The sequence below is a fragment of the Coregonus lavaretus genome (genome assembly GCF_964263955.1).
Source record: "Coregonus lavaretus genome assembly, chromosome: 13".
Lineage (NCBI taxonomy): Eukaryota > Metazoa > Chordata > Actinopteri > Salmoniformes > Salmonidae > Coregonus > Coregonus lavaretus.
Window position 1 is genome coordinate 41,660,573 of NC_140000.1, and position 19,615 is coordinate 41,680,187.

At 44.8% G+C, this 19,615-nt stretch overlaps 1 protein-coding gene across 1 annotated transcript in view; it reads left to right on the plus strand.

Moving 5' to 3' along the window:
* Positions 1-17,317, plus strand: part of LOC311140391 (protein O-mannosyl-transferase TMTC1-like) — a 73,660-nt gene extending 56,343 nt beyond the window's left edge. The window contains exons 9-19 of the mRNA XM_084175425.1: positions 353-520; positions 3,152-3,265; positions 6,408-6,551; positions 9,079-9,187; positions 9,671-9,773; positions 9,959-10,094; positions 10,265-10,409; positions 10,707-10,844; positions 13,616-13,738; positions 15,985-16,062; positions 16,208-17,317. Of these exons, the coding sequence (XP_084031551.1) occupies positions 353-520; positions 3,152-3,265; positions 6,408-6,551; positions 9,079-9,187; positions 9,671-9,773; positions 9,959-10,094; positions 10,265-10,409; positions 10,707-10,844; positions 13,616-13,738; positions 15,985-16,062; positions 16,208-16,330 (1,381 nt within the window). The 3' untranslated portion in view covers positions 16,331-17,317. The remainder of the gene's footprint in view (positions 1-352; positions 521-3,151; positions 3,266-6,407; positions 6,552-9,078; positions 9,188-9,670; positions 9,774-9,958; positions 10,095-10,264; positions 10,410-10,706; positions 10,845-13,615; positions 13,739-15,984; positions 16,063-16,207) is intronic.
* Positions 17,318-19,615: the final 2,298 nt, after the last annotated feature.

Here is a 19,615-nt window from a genome sequence, read left to right on the forward strand (position 1 = left end):
CTTATTAATGTGTGTACTCACTCTGCAGCACTAGGCTGGAGATGATTGAGTGAGAAATAATTGACAGACATCACTCTTTCTCTCTCTCCATCCCCTTCATTTCGGCTCCACTCCTCTGCTTTCTCTTTCTTCTCTCCTTCCCTGCACTACATCTCTCGCTTCCCCCTCTTTACTTCTACCACTTTCCCTGCCTCCCCTCCTCACTCATACCTTTCTCCACCTTCTCTCCTTCCCCCCACTCCTCTCTCCCTCATCTTCACCCTCTTCTTCTCTCTGACCCTTCTCCCCATCTTTCTTCACTCCCCTCTCCCTCTCTCTCTCCTTTACCCCCTCCCCCTCCCTCCTCCCCCAGTATGGGTTACTGTATCCTGGTGGCCCATGGCCTGGGGAGGTTGTGTTCTGTGGTGGGTCGCTGGGGCACCACGGCCCTGACCGTCTCCACGCTGCTGCTCCTCCTGCTCTTCTCCTGGAAGACCGTTCAGCAGAACCACATCTGGCTGTCCCGGGAGGCCCTCTTCAGGTCAGTGGTATGGGGTGAGAGGTGGGTGGGGTGTGTGTGTGTGTGTGTGTGTGTGTGTGTGTGTGTGTGTGTGTGTGTGTGTGTGTGTGTGTGTGTGTGTCAGGCCCTGATTAATGTAATGGCTTGAGTTATTCATCACCAGTAGCTCGCTCTTTCCACACACATTTTCTCTCCCTCTCTCCTACCATTTACCCTTCCTCTCTCCTTCCTTCCACACTCTCTCATTTCCATGTTGTTTTACAAGCCAGATTAATGGGTGTGAATATAAAGCTGTTTATTAGAACATGGCAAGGTCAAATTACATGCTAACCATGCACACACACACACACACACACATACACACGGGTGCACGCAAACACACCCCCTGACCCCATCTATATGTCCTCAGCGGACGTTATCGCTCTCCCAGACTCGGCCGCATGCTGTTTATCGATCAGTTTATCTGTCCATTCCTCTTTCTGTCTGCCTCGCTAACAGATAAGGACAGGCTGCTAAGACACCTCATTTCATCCTACCTCCATCCCTCCATCTCTCATTCTGTGCTCTATGTTCGGCAGGTGTTCAGGACGCACTAGTACCAAACACACGTTAGTTTGCAATTTCATCATGTAAAAACTGGTGCACAGGTATTTTCCAGCCATAACGCCAGATTAGGCAATTGACTTGTCTAACATCAGCTAGCTTGCACTGAGGTGGGAGGGGTGGCAATATTTGAGGTGTGTCCTTAAAAACAAGCCCAAAAGGGGCAATTTCATGCAGTGCAAAAGGGACTTTTTTTTATTTTTTTTATTTCACCTTTATTTAACCAGGTAAGCCAGTTGAGAACAGGTTCTCATTTACAACTGCGACCTGGCCAAGATAAAGCAAAGTAGTGCAATAAAAACAACACAGAGTTACATATGGGGTAAAAAAAACATAAAGTCAGAAATACAACAGAAAATATATATACAGTGTGTGCAAATGTAGCAAGTTATGGAGGTAAGGCAATAAATAGGCTATAGTGCAGAATAATTACAATAGTATTAACACTGGAATGCTAGATGTGCAAGAGATTATGTGCAAATAGAGATACTGGGGTGCAAAATAGCAAATTAAATAACAATATAGGGATGAGGTATTTGGGTGGGCTAATTTCAGATGGGCTGTGTACAGGTGCAGTGATCGGTAAGGTGCTCTGACAACTGATGCTTAAAGTTATTGGGGGAGATAAGAGTCTCCAGCTTCAGAGATTTTTGCAATTCGTTCCAGTCATTGGCAGCAGAGAACTGGAAGGAATGGCGGCCAAAGGAGGTGTTGGCTTTGGGAATGACCAGTGAGATATACCTGCTGGAGCGCAGACTGCGGGTGGGTGCTGCTATGACCCACCAAAAGCAGGTCTTAACTATAATGCAGTCGGTATTGGCATGGATTTTGAGAGAGGAAGCGCAGCCTATCCAGCCATGGCACAGTTCCTTTTGTGCCGGTGAATCTCGTAGTTAGAAACGATTGGTTTCCCTCCAAAACCAAGCATAGCCTCCTCTTAATCAAGGCTGGTTTAGCAGCATCTCATAGGTGTGTCTGTTCATCCTGGCCATTAGCCAAATAGCCTATGATTAAAGGGGTTTTAAATGGTCTACTGAGAGTGCTTTGAAATATTTGAGAGATTTTAGCCCTCATGCTTTTCATTATTCATAATTCACATAACTGCATAATTCATTTCGCTTGTTCGAGTAGGTTATCCATCCCCATTTTCAAAGAGCGGCCCTCGTCCGCTTACCAAAGACACGCTCCTTCAAACTATTCAGTCCTCCTATAATGCCATATCAACGGCAGATTTCTTTGAGACTCTGCCTCGCACATAGGCAACGCTACAATTGACAGAAGCCTCGTATTTCGTATAGACGTGCAAATGTTATGCGTAAAGACATTTATTTTGGCCTACGTGTGCAAACAGTGCATTGGAACGAGAGAAGCGATTTATGATATCATGTTTCTGACCCCATCCTATGTAGAAATATTGTTGATGTTTTAAAAAACAGATAGCTTATTTTCCATGTCATATGATTAAAAACCAAGCCCTCCATAGGCTACCCTTGGCCTAGGCTACTAACGTAGGCTGGTTCAACGGCAATACATCGTCTTTTTTTATCCTTGCATTGCAAAGCAGCCTATCCATAAAAGGTGTTTAAATGGTCTATTCGTCAGAGTGCCTTGAATTAAAACTATACTGCACATCCTAAAACATACACACATATGACTACATGCATACTTCATTTCATTTGTTCAAGTATCCATCCCCATCTCCAAACAGCGCCTCTCATCCGGTTACCAAAGACGCGCTTCTCCAAACATATTTCAATTATTCAGTCCTATAATGCAGTATCAACGGTAGGCCTAGGCTATATTTTGCTTATTGAGAACGTGCCTCACACATACAATACAATTTACAGGAGCCTAGTATTTTTTATTTGAGGAGAAGTGTGATGTGGAAAGACAGGCTCGTTGAAGCCAATCATAACAATGTTGACTGTCAACACTCCAAACATATTGAGCCAACACTGGATTTTCACCTCTGAAGTTTGAGCAAGTGTGTGAGCGCAAGCACACATCTGCTTCTCCTGCTTATTCCTCATCTTCTCTCTCTCTTTACAGGTCTGGCATCCAGACGTTGCCTCACAACGCCAAGGTTCACTACAACTACGCCAACTTCCTGAAAGACAGAGGGCGCCACCAGGAGGCCATCCACCACTACAAAACTGCTCTCAGGTCAGTTATAGTGTCCATAATGTCAGCGCTTCTGCTGTTTACACCACTACAAATCTGCTCTAGTGTCAGTAAGAAAGTAAAACTACATTAATATGAGGGGGTTTAGGTATTCCATCCTGATCACCATGTCAATGGGACACAGTCCCTCCAAACCACGGTCATTCCTCGACCACAATAACACCATCAGCTTTCAACGTTCAGGGATACGGTCATTCTGCCAAAACCACAGTCTAGGTTCTCAGAGCATGTTTGGAACCTCAGGTGACCTCACTCGCTCCAGGATCTGAAAATAAAGAATTCAAGTTAGTCAAAATTACGGTTGAGGTAAGAAAACCCACTGAGAAACAGTGAGAAACCCCGTTGAGAGCTTGCGTTCATGAAACGGCTAGGTAGGTCTCAATGGAGAACAGTTCAGCCCTTCGCTCATGCACCATGTGTCCTTATTGTGTGAGTTCAGGACAAAGAGAGGAGATTTTTCTTAATATGGCATGTTGTCCCTATAATGTCTAGACTATACCTCCAGGCCTAAGTAACGAGAATTCATTAATTTAAGTATGAGACGCGTTATTGATTGTCTTTGGTTGATTGTCCGCCCACTCAATTAATTACAAAACACTATTTTATTAAATCAGGAGGAACTCTGTTTGCTGCACATAAATTCATAAAGGCACACACATACACACACACACACACACTAAAGCGCATATTCTCAAGCATGTAATGGTCTTGTCTCAGCTCGATGCTTGCACCCCATTAATCTCAGTGAGTCACAAACACACAGCACTGTACCTAATGAAAGAGGGGATCCATTTGTTCTGCCTGTCACTGGCAATGGCTCCTACAGACCCAGAGGGCTATATATTTATCCCCCTCCTACAGACCCAGAGTGCTATATATTTTTCCCCCCTCCTACAGACCCAGAGGGCTATATATTTATCCCCCCTCCTACAGACCCAGAGGGCTATATATTTATCCCCCCTCCTACAGACCCAGAGGACTATATATTTATCCCTCCTCCTACAGACCCAAAGGGCTATATATATATCCCCCCTCCTACAGACCCAGAGGGCTATATATTTATCCCCCCTCCTACAGACCCAGAGGACTATATATTTATCCCCCCTCCTACAGACCCAAAGGGCTATATATATATCCCCCCTCCTACAGACCCAGAGGACTATATATTTATCCCCCCTCCTACAGACCCAGAGGGCTATATATATATCCCCCCTCCTACAGACCCAGAGGGCTATATATATATTTATCCCCCCTCCTACAGACCCAGAGGGCTATATATATATCCCCCCTCCTACAGACACAGAGGGCTATATATATATTTATCCCCCCTCCTACAGACCCAGAGGGCTATATATTTATCCCCTCTCCTACAGACCTAGAGGGCTATATATTTTTTCCCCCTCCTACAGACCTAGAGGGCTATATATTCCCCCCCCCCCCCCCCCCTACAGACCCAGAGGGCTATATATTTCCCCCCCCCTCCTACAGACCCAGAGGACTATATATTTATCCCCCCTCCTACAGACCCAGAGGGCTATATATTTATCCCCCCTCCTACAGACACAGAGGGCTATATATTTATCCCCCCTCCTACAGACCCAGAGGGCTATATAATTATCCTCCTCCTACAGACCTAGAGGGCTATATATTTTCCCCCCCTCCTACAGACCCAGAGGGCTATATAATTATCCCCAGTCCAGCTTTCCCTTTTTCCCGTCCCCCTACCCTCCTCCCTTCTTCTTGAGTCATAACTGATGATCCTTACTGTGCTCTGTTTATGAGTGGTTGTGCGTGTGAATGTTTGTTTGTTTCAGTCATCAGTATTTGACTGACAGGAGCAAGGAAATCGTGTGTGTCTTCTACTACTGTATCTGAGTCTCTATTCTCTCCCCATCCTCCTCTCCCCCATCATTCTGGACAAGTGCGAGTCAATTGGGCCCTAGCTCAAAAACCCAATATTAGCATGAATTACATGAACAAGAAACACAACATTACAAATATTACCAAGATGTGAGATAATTTACTTGTTCTCTTAAATACTAGATAGCTTTGAAAAAGCGACAGGACATAGGTAGAAGGGATTGCGTGACGATTAACCTAGCAACTGCGTGACGCAGCATGACAACGTGAACGTGATTGGTCTACAGTCTGCTGGGCGAGGCATTGTACGTTTCTCCATTCATTGGCCAATGACATTACCATCTCCTCATTTCTTAAAGTATTTCTGGAATAGGGTGCCTTTTTTTCAGACCCTGAGAAAGTTTAACCCCCGGGCACTTTACCTCCACTTCATATGATTTTCTTAGCTCATTTTTCTTGTTTTTCATTTAGGCTAAAGGGTGATAAAATAGAGAAACGATGTTGTTACCCTGGAGTCGTGGGTTTTACTGCATTCATTAGAGGTTGTTTTTATTCGTTTGTTTTTCAGGTTTAAGTGTTCTGGTAATCCTGCTTAGACATTAGATTGGGTGATGGTGTGTGTCGTGATCAATAGTGTGCTTACGGCAGAGTGCGTGCCACTAAGTCCACACTGTTGTCTTTCTAGGAATTTGCACACTGAAAGGCGATGTAAACTGTGACTCATTAGCCAATGGAAAGAAGGTTGCCGTAGCATCGTTTCACCTCTTGCCCCGGTGTTGTGATGGGTGTGTCTCATAGTTATGGCACTAATAATACAAAATGGATTGCAATTACTTGTCATATTTTACCCAATCCTTTCAAAAAGCACTTAATGCTCTTTAAGGGTGTTTCATGCCTTATTCGGACACTCTAGAATGATTGATTTACAGAAGCCATTTTGTGTACGATAACCGTTATCAGGATAGCAACCACTTATCCTAATGACAGTATCATGGGTGTCATGTCGTCTTCTTGTAGTGGTATGGGGTCATCTAAAGATACATGAGAAGGGTCACATGTCCCCAAAGTGCTAAATTGCTTCCTATCATCATCACTAATTTCAAGAACCAGACCAATCCAGCCCTTTCAACAATTAGCGGTCATCACAAAATGTGATGGAGGAAGAATGTTTTCTTACAGATTGGAACTTAAAGATACTCTCCTGTTTTTCCTTCTCCTCTCCTCCCTTCTTCCTCCTCCCTTCCCCCTCCTCTACCCTCTCCAGGTTGTACCCTCGCCATGCCAGTGCCATGAACAACCTGGGTACTCTGACACGCCACCCAGAGGATGCTGAGCACTACTACAGAACAGCCCTGGACACCAACCCCCAGCACAACAGAGCCCTGTTCAACCTGGGAAACCTGCTTAAGTAGGATACATGCACATACACACACATGTATGCATTCATGCATGTGAACAGACATGCATACACACACACACACACACACATAGTGCATGCACTCAGAGATCTCAGCACAATGCTGGCACCACATTCATTTGTACACACAGATGCACGAACACACACACACTTTCCCTGCAGCTCACATACAGTGAGGGAAAAAAAGTATTTGATCCCCTGCTGATTTTGTACGTTTGCCCACTGACAAAGAAATTATCAGTCTATAATTTTAATGGTAGGTTTATTTGAACAGTGAGAGACAGAATAACAACAACAAAAATCCAGAAAAACGCATGGCAAAAACATTATAAATTGATTTGCATTTAAATGTATTTGACCCCCTCTCAATCAGAAAGATTTCTGGCTCCCAGGTGTCTTTTATACAGGTAACGAGCTGAGATTAGGAGTACACTCTTAAAAGGAGTGCTCCTAATCTCAATTTGTTACCTGTATAAAAGACACCTGTCCACAGAAGCAATCAATCAATCAGATTCCAAACACTCCACCATGGCCAAGACCAAAGAGCTCTCCAAGGATGTCAGGGACAAGATTGTAGACCTACACAAGGCTGGAATGGGCTACAAGACCATCGCCAAGCAGCTTGGTGAGAAGGTGACAACAGTTGGTGCGATTATTCGCAAATGGTAGAAACACAAAAGCACTGTCAATCTCCCTCGGCCTGGGGCTCCATGCAAGATCTCACCTCGTGGAGTTGTAATGATCATGAGAACAATGAGGAATCAGCCCAGAACTACACGGGAGGATCTTGTCAATGTTCTCAAGGCAGCTGGGACCATAGTCACCAAGAAAACAATTGGTAACGCACTACGCCGTGAAGGACTGAAATCCTGCAGCGCCCGCAAGGTCCCCCTGCTCTGAAGTTTGCCAATGAACATCTGAATGATTCAGAGGAGAACTCTTTGGCATCAACTCAACTCGCCGTGTTTGGAGGAGGAGGAATGCTGCCTATGACCCTAAGAACACCATCCCAACCGTCAAACATGGAGGTGGAAACATTATGCTTTGGGGGTGTTTTTCTGCTAAGGGGACAAGACAACTTCACCGCATCAAAGGGACGATGGACGGGGCCATGTACCATCAAATCTTGGGTGAGAACCTCCTTTCCTCAGCCAGGGCATTGAAAATGGGTCGTGGATGGGTATTCCAGCATGACAATGACCCAAAACAAACGGCCAAGGCAACAAAGGAGTGGCTCAAGAAGAAGCACATTAAGGTCCTGGAGTGGCTTAGCCAGTCTCCAGACCTTAATCCCATAGAAAATCTGTGGAGGGAGCTGAAGGTTCGAGTTGCCAAACGTCAGCCTCGAAACCTTAATGACTTGGAGAAGAGGAGTGGAACAAAATCCCTCCTGAGATGTGTGCAAACCTGGTGGCCAACTACAAGAAACGTCTGACCTATGTGATTGTCAACAAGGGTTTTGCCACCAAGTACAAAGTAATGTTTTGCAGAGGGGTCAAATACTTATTTCCCTCACTAAAATGCAAATCAATTTATAACATTTTTGACATGCGTTTTTCAGGATTTGTTTGTTGTTATTCTGTCTCTCACTGTTCAAATAAACATACAATTAAAATTATAGACTGATCATGTCTTTGTCAGTGGCCAAACGTACAAAATCAGCAGGGGATCAAATACTTTTTTCCCTCACTGTAACGAGTGACACACAGCGCCCTACCTGAGGATGAATGGCTTACATTAGCGGAATGCTCTGTCTGTTCTCTCACACAGTCATAGCACTGAGGGGAAATAGTTTGGACACGCAGTGGCGAGACGTTCTGCTAGTTGTTCATTAGGGCTGTGGCTGTGTGTCACATCATCGATACTGCTCTACTCTGCTCATCCCTGTCACTCTGGCAGGAGGCTGATTGGACAAATATTTGTTTAACACAGAGATAAACAGAGCACTCATGAAATCACTGGGTTGACACAAAGAGGAGGGTCTGAGGGGGGCTCGTTAGATAAACAAAACACTTTCATACAGACACACACACACAGACATACGCGCACACACCGGCTCGGACACGCCAGGACAGCAGACTTGGCGGTTAGTCGGGACAGTGGGAGATAGATGTATTCTGTTACTGTTTGTTTACTGTCTGCATGATAGCCCCCACCTCCTCCATTCTCATTGATGGGGGTGTGAAAAGTGTTTGTAGTACACACACACACACACACACACACAGCAGCATTCCTGCTAGCTCTAATGGAGAAACACAAATCAACTTCATTATTGCGCTACAGATCCATCAGGTCTATATTTTCAATTACGACCTGTGAACATACAGCCTCAGGCCTAGAGACAGACCCAACATCGATTCCCATTACTCCTGCTGGACCTAGCACCGTTTCCAGGTCATCTACTGTATTGATACACAGCGGGGGGGGGGGGGGGTTGTGTGTGTGTGTCAGCAGAAAACGGACACAACATAGCCATATGATGATGTTGACGATGAGGACGATGATTATGTTATTTCAGGTCCCAAGGGAAGAAGGAAGAGGCAGAGGCTCTGTTGAGAGACTCCATTCGGTTCGGTCCACACTTCGCTGACGCCTACTCTAGTCTAGCATCACTTTATGCAGAGCAGGTAACACACACATACATGCACACACACACACACACACACACACACACACACACACACACACACACACATGCTTTGCAGGTAATACACATGGTTGGTCTATGCACTGGTTGCATACACACACACAAAAATACACACATTCTCTCACGCACATACTTAGTATGCACTCACTCACACACTTCTGTAAGAGCATGTTAGGCAATGTGAGTTCTGCTATCTCTACCATTCCCATTCCCCCCTTTCCATGGATTCAGAATTCAATTAAAATTCGCTGTAGATCGTTAATCTTGCTGCCGGGAACTCCAGTCAGTGCGCCATTTATTTTGGCTTGTTCAATTAAACACACTCACTGACTCCCTAACCTTCTATTACCGCAGGCTCTCTATAACCTTATCTCAGCATAGCCACAATTTCACACATGACATCAGCTCATACTCAATAATTCAATATAACCATTTTATTGATATCATATTCTTTTTTTTATAGAAGCGGTTTGCGGAGGCCAATGACATCTATCTGCAAGGCATAGAGAGCTGCCCAGACAGCTCGGACCTGCATAATAACTACGGAGTGTTTCTGGTCGATACCGGTGAGTTCAGTAGGGTGGATAGGAGAGGAGAGTGTTGATCTGTTTGCAAATAAAGTTTTAGCTTACCTCTCTCTCTCTCTCTCTCTCTCTCTCTCTCTCTCTCTCTCTCTCTCTCTCTCTCTCTCTCTCTCTCTCTCTCTCTCTCTGTGTCTCTGTCTCTCTCTCTCTCACTCTTCTCTCATTAGGAGAAGGGGCGCTGGCGGCAGCCCACTACCAGCATGCCGTGCGTCTCAAGCCGGCGCACTACGTCGCAATGGTGAACTTGGGCCGCCTCCTTCGCTCCTCCAATGAGAACAAGGAGGCGGAGTCTTGGTACAAAAAGTGAGTTAAGAGGTTTTGGGAATATGGAAGAGATTCAGAGGTCGAACGAGAGCAACACTAGCCATGTGCCCATTGTCCAGAGAAGAGAGTCATGGGTGGCGCTATCCTGTTTGACCTTGTATGAGGTCTTGTTGACCTTCCATTGACTCCTCCTTGACCTTTGACCCCAGGGCCCTGCTGGTGACAAGGAAGGTGGACATCCTGACGCCACTAGGGGCGCTGTACTACAACACAGGACGCTATGAGGAGGCTCTGCAGGTGTACCGTGAGGCGGCTACGCTACAGCCAGACAGCACCGATATCTGGCTGGCTCTGGTGAGTCACAACACACACGGGCATGCATGCAGGCACGCACACAGACGCAGGCACACACACATGCACACATGCAGGCACGTACACACCACATGCTGTAGTCATACCAGGACAGCACCAACAGATGTCTGGCCCTGAATTGTACTCTCCCTTTCTCCCTCTCCCTCCCTCTCCCTCCCTCCCTCCCTCCCTCCCTCCCTCCCTCCCTCCCTCCCTCCCTCCCTCCCTCCCTCCCTCCCTCCCTCCCTCCCTCTCTCTCTCTCTCTCTCTCTCCCTCCCTCCCTCCCTCTCTCTACTTAGGCACAAGTGTTAGCCATGGCGGGCCGCTCTAAAGAGGCAGAGAAGATGACTCTGGGCATCATATCTAAGCAGGGGAGCTGCATCGAGTGTTACCGCCTACTGTCTGCCATCCACAGCAAACGAGGCAACTACACAGAGGTGTGTGTGTTTGCGTGTGCATGTGTGTGTTTGCATGTGTGTTTTTGCGTGTGCGTGCATGCATGCACGTGTGTTGTTGGGGCTGTGGTGTCTGCATTTGAAAGAAGGAACGGGACTGAGAAAGAATAAGAGCAATAGAGAGGGGGATGGGCGAAGGACAGAGACAGTCAAGAAAAACAGAACAAACCATATCACCTCAGGGTCAGCAACAGTGATCACCGCGGAAACAACGGTTGCCATGGAAACCATCACATCTAGATTCTGTCACCTCCGAGTCTCACAGGATCACATCCCCATCTGTTCACACTGATCCTCCATCCTTCACTTCATTCACTTTATCTCTCCATCCTGATTACATTCTCCTCCTTCTCCTCCACCATCCCTTGTTCCATCCCTACGTCTCTGGGGGCTCATCTGTAGACACACTAACAGAATGGATGTAATCTCTGTGGGTGTGTCCCAAATGGCACCTTAATCCCTGTGTAGTGCACTACGTATATGGAATAGCGTGCCATTTGAGACTTAGCCTCGCTGCTAAAAATAGTATTTCCTTCCTAAAATAACACAGAGGTGGTGTGGGGGGCTGACTAGAGCAGCAAACTTTTTTGTGCCAGGGACCGGCAAGGTATGGCCTTTTTCCTCTGGGGACCGCTTGGATATAAAGAATATTGACAATCGCTTTTTTATACAGAACACCAATTTTTCTATGCATTTTCTCTATTATATTTACTACCCTAACACCAGTGGAGGCTGCTGAGGGGAGGACGGCTCATAATAATGGCTGGAATGGAGCAAATGGAATGGCATCAAACACCTGGAAACTATGTTTGATGTATTTGATACCATTCCACTGATTCCACTCCAGTCATTACCACAAGCCCGTTCTGCCCAATTAAGGTGCCACCAACCGCCGGTGCCTAACACATAGAATTTGTTTAGGATAGTAATAACATAGTCCATCAAGCTATTTGATTCTCTATTTTAGGACACCTGGTAGTATCATCAAAAAAATCATATATATATATATATATATATATATATATATTATTTGATGAAAATGTTGAATTTGGCCTTACTGCCATTATCTCAATAAACATAATAACACACAAAGATATGTCAAATCAGGGAGGCCACACTTCAATCTGAAGGATTTATGGAATGTAGTCACTAAAATGCTTGAGAAAGGTATTGGGAAGAAGATCTGCATTGCTTTCAAATGCGATTTTGTCACAGTCCGTTCTAACGTGTCCTGCGCCGCTTGTGAGTGCCGTAGAGGGAAACAGCAGGCACGTCCGCCTTCCTGAGAGTCATGGCTTTCGGTGATAGGGTCATAATAGCTAATAGCTCCAACCGTTCAAAAGTTAGAGCCGAACTTGTAGGGGGGAAAAGGAAAGCGCTCTGTTTGTCACAAATGCATTTATCGGAGATCGGAGGTTACTTGCGTAACCATGGTGCTATGAACTAAGCGCCACATTTAGTAGATTGAGACGAATCCAGTGCAATCAGTAGGGCTTTTTCAGGCATTCCTCCATGGACTGGAGCCGGTCCTCGGACCTGGGTTTGAGAAAGGCTGGCCAAGAGGACGTTTATTTTCTCTCAGCCTCTCAGACTGAAGACAGAGTGAATATTACACCGTCCTCCCTATGGAAAGTCTTGGTGTGTTTTTGTCTAGTGTCTATAATAATAATAATAATAATATGCCATTTAGCAGACACTTTTATCCAAAGCGACTTAGTCTACAAAGTCTACATACTAACTCACCAGGGATACTGCTACGCTTCCAGATATTACTACGCTTCCAGATCTCTCGATATCCCCTTAATGGGGGTTCTATACATGCTTTTTTCCCTCTCTCTCTGTCAAAGGGAAGGGAAAATAGAAGCTATTGATGATATTTCTGTCATCTAAAGGATGAGACTTCTCTCTCCCAGAGGCAAAAGTAAATTACATTAAATGCCTCTCTCTTCCTCGTCCTTTTTTATCCCCTTCAGATCTCTCTCTCTCTCTCTCTCTCTCTCTCTCTCTCTCTCTCTCTCTCTCTCTCTCTCTCTCTCTCTCTCTCTCTCTCTCTCTCTCTCTCTCTCTCTCTCTCTCTCTCTCTCTCTCTCTCTCTCTCTCTCTCTCTCTCTCTCTCTTTAAATCTCTCTCTCTCTCTCTTTAAATCTCTCTCTTTAAATCTCTCTGACTGCCTTTCCTATGCTCATCAGCCAGTGAATGAGAGCCCGGCAGTAAACGACTAGTCTGTCTCGTTCTCTCTCCCTCTCTCTCTCAGCAGCACCACAGAACACTGTCATGGTGAATTTCCACTGAGGATTGACCCTGGTGTTTTACCAAAAAGCCTCAGACTTTTGTGTTTCCAGCTCCATGGCCCGGCACCTGGGACTCACTGGACCATGGACCTGCTCTGACTTGAGGCCAAGGCAAGGCCACTGGGGCTTTTAGGTTGAAATGACATAGCAATGGCTAACTGTGAACATGGGTTCACCTTCTCACAAAGCAACTGTTTTGATTATGCAGAGGTTGTTGATTCTTCTCTTCACAAGTCCTCACTCTCAGCCCTAACTATGGAAGTATATCCCTAGCTATGGAAGGGTGTATACTCTAGTGTAACACTGGTGTTACAGTCGAAAACAGCATTAATGTCATGGTTGCGCTTCACTCATTAAAACTCTCTAAAACTGTCTCGACACGCGTCTCATCAGGATCCCAGTGTGTGTGTGTGTTAACCTCTGTCTGTAATTGTGTACTAATTCTCTCCTCTCTTCCTCCAGGCTCTGGATGCTCTAGACAAGGCCCTACAGCAGAACCCCGTAGACATGTCTGTCAGGGCAGAGCTTCACTTCTCCAAGGGCAACCAGCTCAGAGAGATGAACCAGCTGGACAGAGCCTTCGAGGTACAGGAGTCTCCACACACACACACACACACACACACACACACACACCTCCTTACTCTGCATACTTTCTACATACTGCTCTCTCTTCTCCCTCCCAGACTCCCTCTCCTCATCTACTAACATTTCAACCTCTCCAACCTCCACCTAATTAAATTTGTCTCCTGCTTGACGCCCTCCTCTCTCTCCCTCCTCAACATTACACCCTCCTCTCTCTCCCTCCTCAACATTACACCCTCCTCTCTCTCCCTCCTCACCATCATACCCCCCTCTCTCCCTCCTCACCATCATACCCCTCTCTCTCCCTCCTCACCATCAGACCCCTCTCTCTCCCTCCTCACCATCAGACCCCTCTCTCTCCCTCCTCACCATCAGACCCCTCTCTCTCCCTCCTCACCATCAGACCCCTCTCTCTCCCTCCTCACCATCAGGCCCCTCTCTCTCCCTCCTCACCATCAGACCTCTCTCTCCCTCCTCACCATCAGACCTCTCTCTCCCTCCTCACCATCAGACCTCTCTCTCCCTCCTCACCATCAGACCTCTCTCTCCCTCCTCACCATCAGACCTCTCTCTCCCTCCTCACCATCAGACCTCTCTCTCCCTCCTCACCATCAGACCCCTCTCTCTACCTCCTCACCATCAGACCCCTCTCTCTCCCTCCTCACCTTTAGACCTCTCTCTCCCTCCTCACCATCAGACCTCTCTCTCCCTCCTCACCATCAGACCTCTCTCTCCCTCCTCACCATCAGACCTCTCTCTCTCCCTCCTCACCATCAGACCTCTCTCTCCCTCCTCACCATCAGACCTCTCTCTCCCTCCTCACCATCAGACCTCTCTCTCTCCCTCCTCACCATCAGACCTCTCTCTCCCTTTCCCTTCTCTTTTCTTTTCTCCTTTCTCCTCGGTGAATAACTTTAGAAGCTCCTATCACCTCAAACTGTACCTCTTACAAAACGAGACCACTAATTGACTCGTATATCCCAACCTCCCCAAAAGCAACTATGAATAAAGAACATCACTTAATTTGAGGCATATTCCCTAAAAACAACCAGATTTGCATCTCCTGCATGAAGTATATTATCTGCAGGGGTTTCAAAAGCGCCAGATTCTTTTTTTCTCCTGTTCAAGCAGACACACTTGAGAGAGAGAGAAGAGATACAAAGTCTGCAAATAAAATCACATCAAACAGCGTTCCAGGCCTTTCGCTGCCTTGATCTCCACCCCATCTCTTCCCCCCCCGGGAAAATACGCTGATACTGTCACTAAATTAACACCATATCTCCTCCGCTATCTGCATCAACAAATAAGCCCATTTTCCCCCAACCACACTTCTCACAAGAGAGAGTGTGTGGCCTAAGATAAACTTAATTCTCTTCCCTCTGTCTTTCTTTCAATGTTTCCTCTTGTGCCCATCTCTCTCTGCTGATACAGCAGGTCTCTCTTTCCACTCACTCGTGATCTCTCGCTCTCTCTCTCTTTACTTACAGAGCAAGTCTCTCCGTTTTTCCACTCCCTCTCTCGCTCTCCCTTTCCACTCTCTCACTCCCTTTCTCTCCCTCCATCTCTCCCTCTTTCTTCAGAGTTCAGGTAGTCAACAAAGGACTGCTATGTTGAACAGTTTATTCTCAGGGTTTCCTTCTGAGATAAACTCAGCTCTCTCAGATAAACTGGCTCTCTCAGCAGGGCTTGGCTGGGCGCCAGGGCTCCAGCTCTTGTTTGGGTGTTGTTCCCCTTCTAAGAAAAGGCACAAAAGGCCAATTGAGATAATGCGGGCGTCGGGTGTGGTGGTTGACAATATTGAAGCGGATCCATTGTCTGCTTGCTGTATTTTGATAGCAAGCTCTATGGTTTCAGGATGTTTGGTATTCAAAGACATAAAACATGTTGAGTTGATTGAAGTTGATTAAAGTTTCAGTAATCTTTGTGGCATTTACCCCTGTGTCACTTTTATTCCGATTGAGGCATCAGTCTTAACCCAATCAACTTTGAATGCACTTTGGATGAAAATGTTTGTTTTTCTAATTGTGTATCTGTCGGGGCTTGGAATCCAGCACAGTAAGGGCAACACATTTTCATTCTAGTTTTGTTGCCAGTGACTTGATTGAGTAATTTTGACCATTCTCTTTAGATGGACATACCCAGACTGAAAACATATTCACTTTATAGTCGGAGCGTAAGAACCCTACTGTCATCTAGTGATCGTTGGTTGTAACTACTTTATATGAATGTATGCGTGTTCTTCATTACAGAGCTACAACCTGGCAGTGGAACTAAAACCTGACCAATCGCAGGCTTGGATGAACATGGGAGGAATTCAACATATCAAGGTACTATGACTACACAGTAGAGTTCGTTTGCATAAGTCAAAAGCCATTCACAAGCCATCAAGTCTTTGATTATACCGGAATTGCATATCAAGCATTATGGCAAAGGATGAGAGCTGATAAATGTCTGTATTTTGATCCACTGCAGGGAGACTATGCAGCAGCCAGGCAGTACTACCAGAGGGCCCTGATCCTAACCCCTGGCTCCAAGCTGCTGAAGGAGAACCTGGCCAAACTGGAGCGGCTGGAGAGGAGGCTGACCGGGCCCTAGACTAACCCAGAGACACAGCACTATCCTGGGCATGAGTTGGGGACCAAGGACCCTGGATGCCCCAACAGTAGGGTTAAAAAAAGACCTGGTTTTAAAGTCAACCTACCTGGTTGATGATGTGAGATTATGGTGAACACGACAGGGGTGCAGGGTATGGAAGCAGACTGTGGGTGATGGAGCTTCCAGAGGAGCGTGAGGCTGGTTAAGCCTGTGATGGGAGTCACATTCTGGGGAAGCAGATGGAGAGAGGACCCTAAGGAGTGGAGATGGAGATTCAGTCAGCAGCACTTCAAACTGGAGCGGACTGGATCAGCCCTCTGGACCTCTTTAAGACAGTACCACGAGCTACACACATCGCCCAGCCTGATAAAGCTTCAAACAAACTGATCTGCTTTTTAAAATGTTTTGTTTTATTTGCTTTCGTATTTAATTTCATGTTAAATCCTGTTTTAGTGATCACTACCCTACTCTCCTCTGCTTATGAGCTAAACCCATGTTGAGATTTTGAAATGTATTGGGTGTCATGTTCACATTAAAAGCTCCAACAATATCATTCTAGCTGGGAGACAAATGACATTTTGCCAACATGAAGGATAGTTTGCTGAAGTCACTGTGGATCCATGCTTAGGTTTGGGCTTGCCTCCACTCAATTGTGGCCCCTGGAACCCCTTAGCCTGAGCTTGTCTGGGATACATAAGCCCTGTAATAAGACAACAAGGTAGCAGTGTGCTCCATGAACACATTGACAACATGTGCTTTTAACCTCAAGCTATGGCAGAGCCTCTGAGAAGCAAGCAACGTCTGGTCTATGTAGCCTTCTACAAGTACAAGTAAGCTAGTGTCCTGCAGCTAACTGACCCTCTGATCCACTCAATATTTCTGATGCTGTGTATTATTTGTTGCTGTTGATGTTGCTATGATGATTGTGAATGAATATTTTATGTGGAATGTACAATGGGATAAAGATGAACTGACTAGTGCAATGACAGATTGATTTGCACCATAAAAATAAATATATGTTTTATTAACTGGTGTCGGCTCTGAGTGCTGTGAGGTGTCTGAGAAATAGAAGTTGCCCTATTATTGTGAATGAAAGAAAGTCATATGAAATGGGTCTATACTGCCCTCATCTGGCCTAGTGGGTACATTACATGTTAAGGAATCTAATTAGGTGTTGATAGTGGCAGGTGCAGTGTGGGAGAGCTGATGAGCGCTTGAAAGTAGAAAGGCACATTGTCAAGTGTCTTTGTGGCATTTACTCCTGTGTCACTTTTATTCCGATTGGGGCATCAGGCTTAACCCAATCAACTTTTCAATGCACTTTGGATGAAAATGTTTGTTTTTCTAATTGTGTATCTGTCTCTGTTGGGGCTTGGAATCCAGCACGGTAAGGGCAACACATTGATTTTCATTTTAGTTTTGTTCCAAGTGACTTGATTGAGTAAATATTGAAGATTTTGTGATTTTTACCATTCTCCTTAGATGTACAAAACCAGACTGAAATTGTACAGAATCTTGGAAACGGTGCATTGAACGGAACCGAAGATGAAAATGCAACCCTCACCAGTGGATTTCAATTTGATGGTATGGAAGAAAACGTTTAACAGTGAATCATAAAACAATCGAGGTGAGGGCGTTGGAAATACTTTTTGGCGGTTGATCTGCCTATGTTCTGTGGGTGGCACTGTGCTCTTTCTAAAGGATGGGTCCCAATCTCTAAAGGCCCTAGGATCCATTGGAACAGGGGTGGTCTGCCTGTCACTGGGACGACAACCCAACATGGGGTGGGGGGGAGGTTTTAGCGGGTGAAATAGTGGAGAACAATTGGAGGTTTACTTATTGGCAATGCAAATATCATGGTACAGCTATATGGACACTCAATGATTATGGTACTTTTTAATGGTAAGTTTACAAACATATTATGATAAATAGAATTTAAACTTGTATCTCATTATGGTGAAACGCATATAGCCAGTTATAATTGTAATGGCTTAGCAGATCTATTGTTTAAAGGAAACAAATTCAACAATTTTAGATGAAGTTGTGTGGAAAAGGGACTGGGGGGGAATATACTTCTCACATGGGCAAAGAAACTCAAAAGGGGTGATGAGATTAATTAACAATTTTAATCCGAATGTGCAAATTGTCCAAACAGATCCGCAAATTAGATGGATTATTTTAAATATGTTATTGGACCATAAACGAATTTGGCTCATTAATCTATATGGTCGAAATAATGATGATCCACGCTAATTTGAAATATATATATATATATATATATATATATATATATATATATATAATTAATCAAGCCTACAAGCAATACAATACTCTATTATTATGGTGGGAGATTATAATACGGTTTTAAATACCTCAATGGACCGTAAAATAAATCCCACTACAAACTATCACCCTCATGCACTTAAGGAAATCACGAATATCATCGCTATATTGGAACTAGAGGATATATGGAGGCTTAAATATCCTGAGCTAGTGAGATATACATGTCGGAGGCTCAATCAAGCGAGTCGGCTTGACTACTTTCTTATGTCATTCTTGCTGGCACCAAAATATAAAGTGTTGATAGGGGACAGAATGCGGTCGGACCATCAAATAATTGGCATATACATTACTCTTACAGAATTTCCACGTGGGCGAGGATATTGGAAATGTAATCAAGGCCTATTGGATGATAACTTGTTTTTAACCAGGACAGAATCATTTATAACTTACTTTTTCCGACATAACATAGATACAGCAGATCCTCTTATTGTATGGGATACATTTAAATGTGCCTTTTAGAGGCCATGCAATTCAGTACTCATCTCGAAAACAAATGCAATTTAGGTCAAAAGAGTTCGTATTAACAAAGGAAATAGGACTAACAGTACAGATAGATGGCAATAAAATCTGTAACAGAGGCACAGAATAAGTTAGAGGAAAAAATTAATGGAGGAACTTATTCAAGAAAGATCAAGTGTAATATATATTTTTTAATAAAGCGAACTGGATGGAATATGGGGGAAAATGCACTAAATTATTTTGTAATCTTCAACATAGAAATGCTACCAAAAATAATTTACTAAAACTTGTTACAAATGAGTCACCCACGATTCAGCAAATTATATTTTGAAAGAGGAAGCAAAGTACTTTATGCATATGTTTTCGTTTGTCTCCTCCATCTCCACTAACCGAAGTTAGATGTATGGATTTTTTTTCTATAATAATGTAAAATGAATAGCTGTACAGAAAGACCCATGTGAAGGCCAAATTACAGAGGAGGAA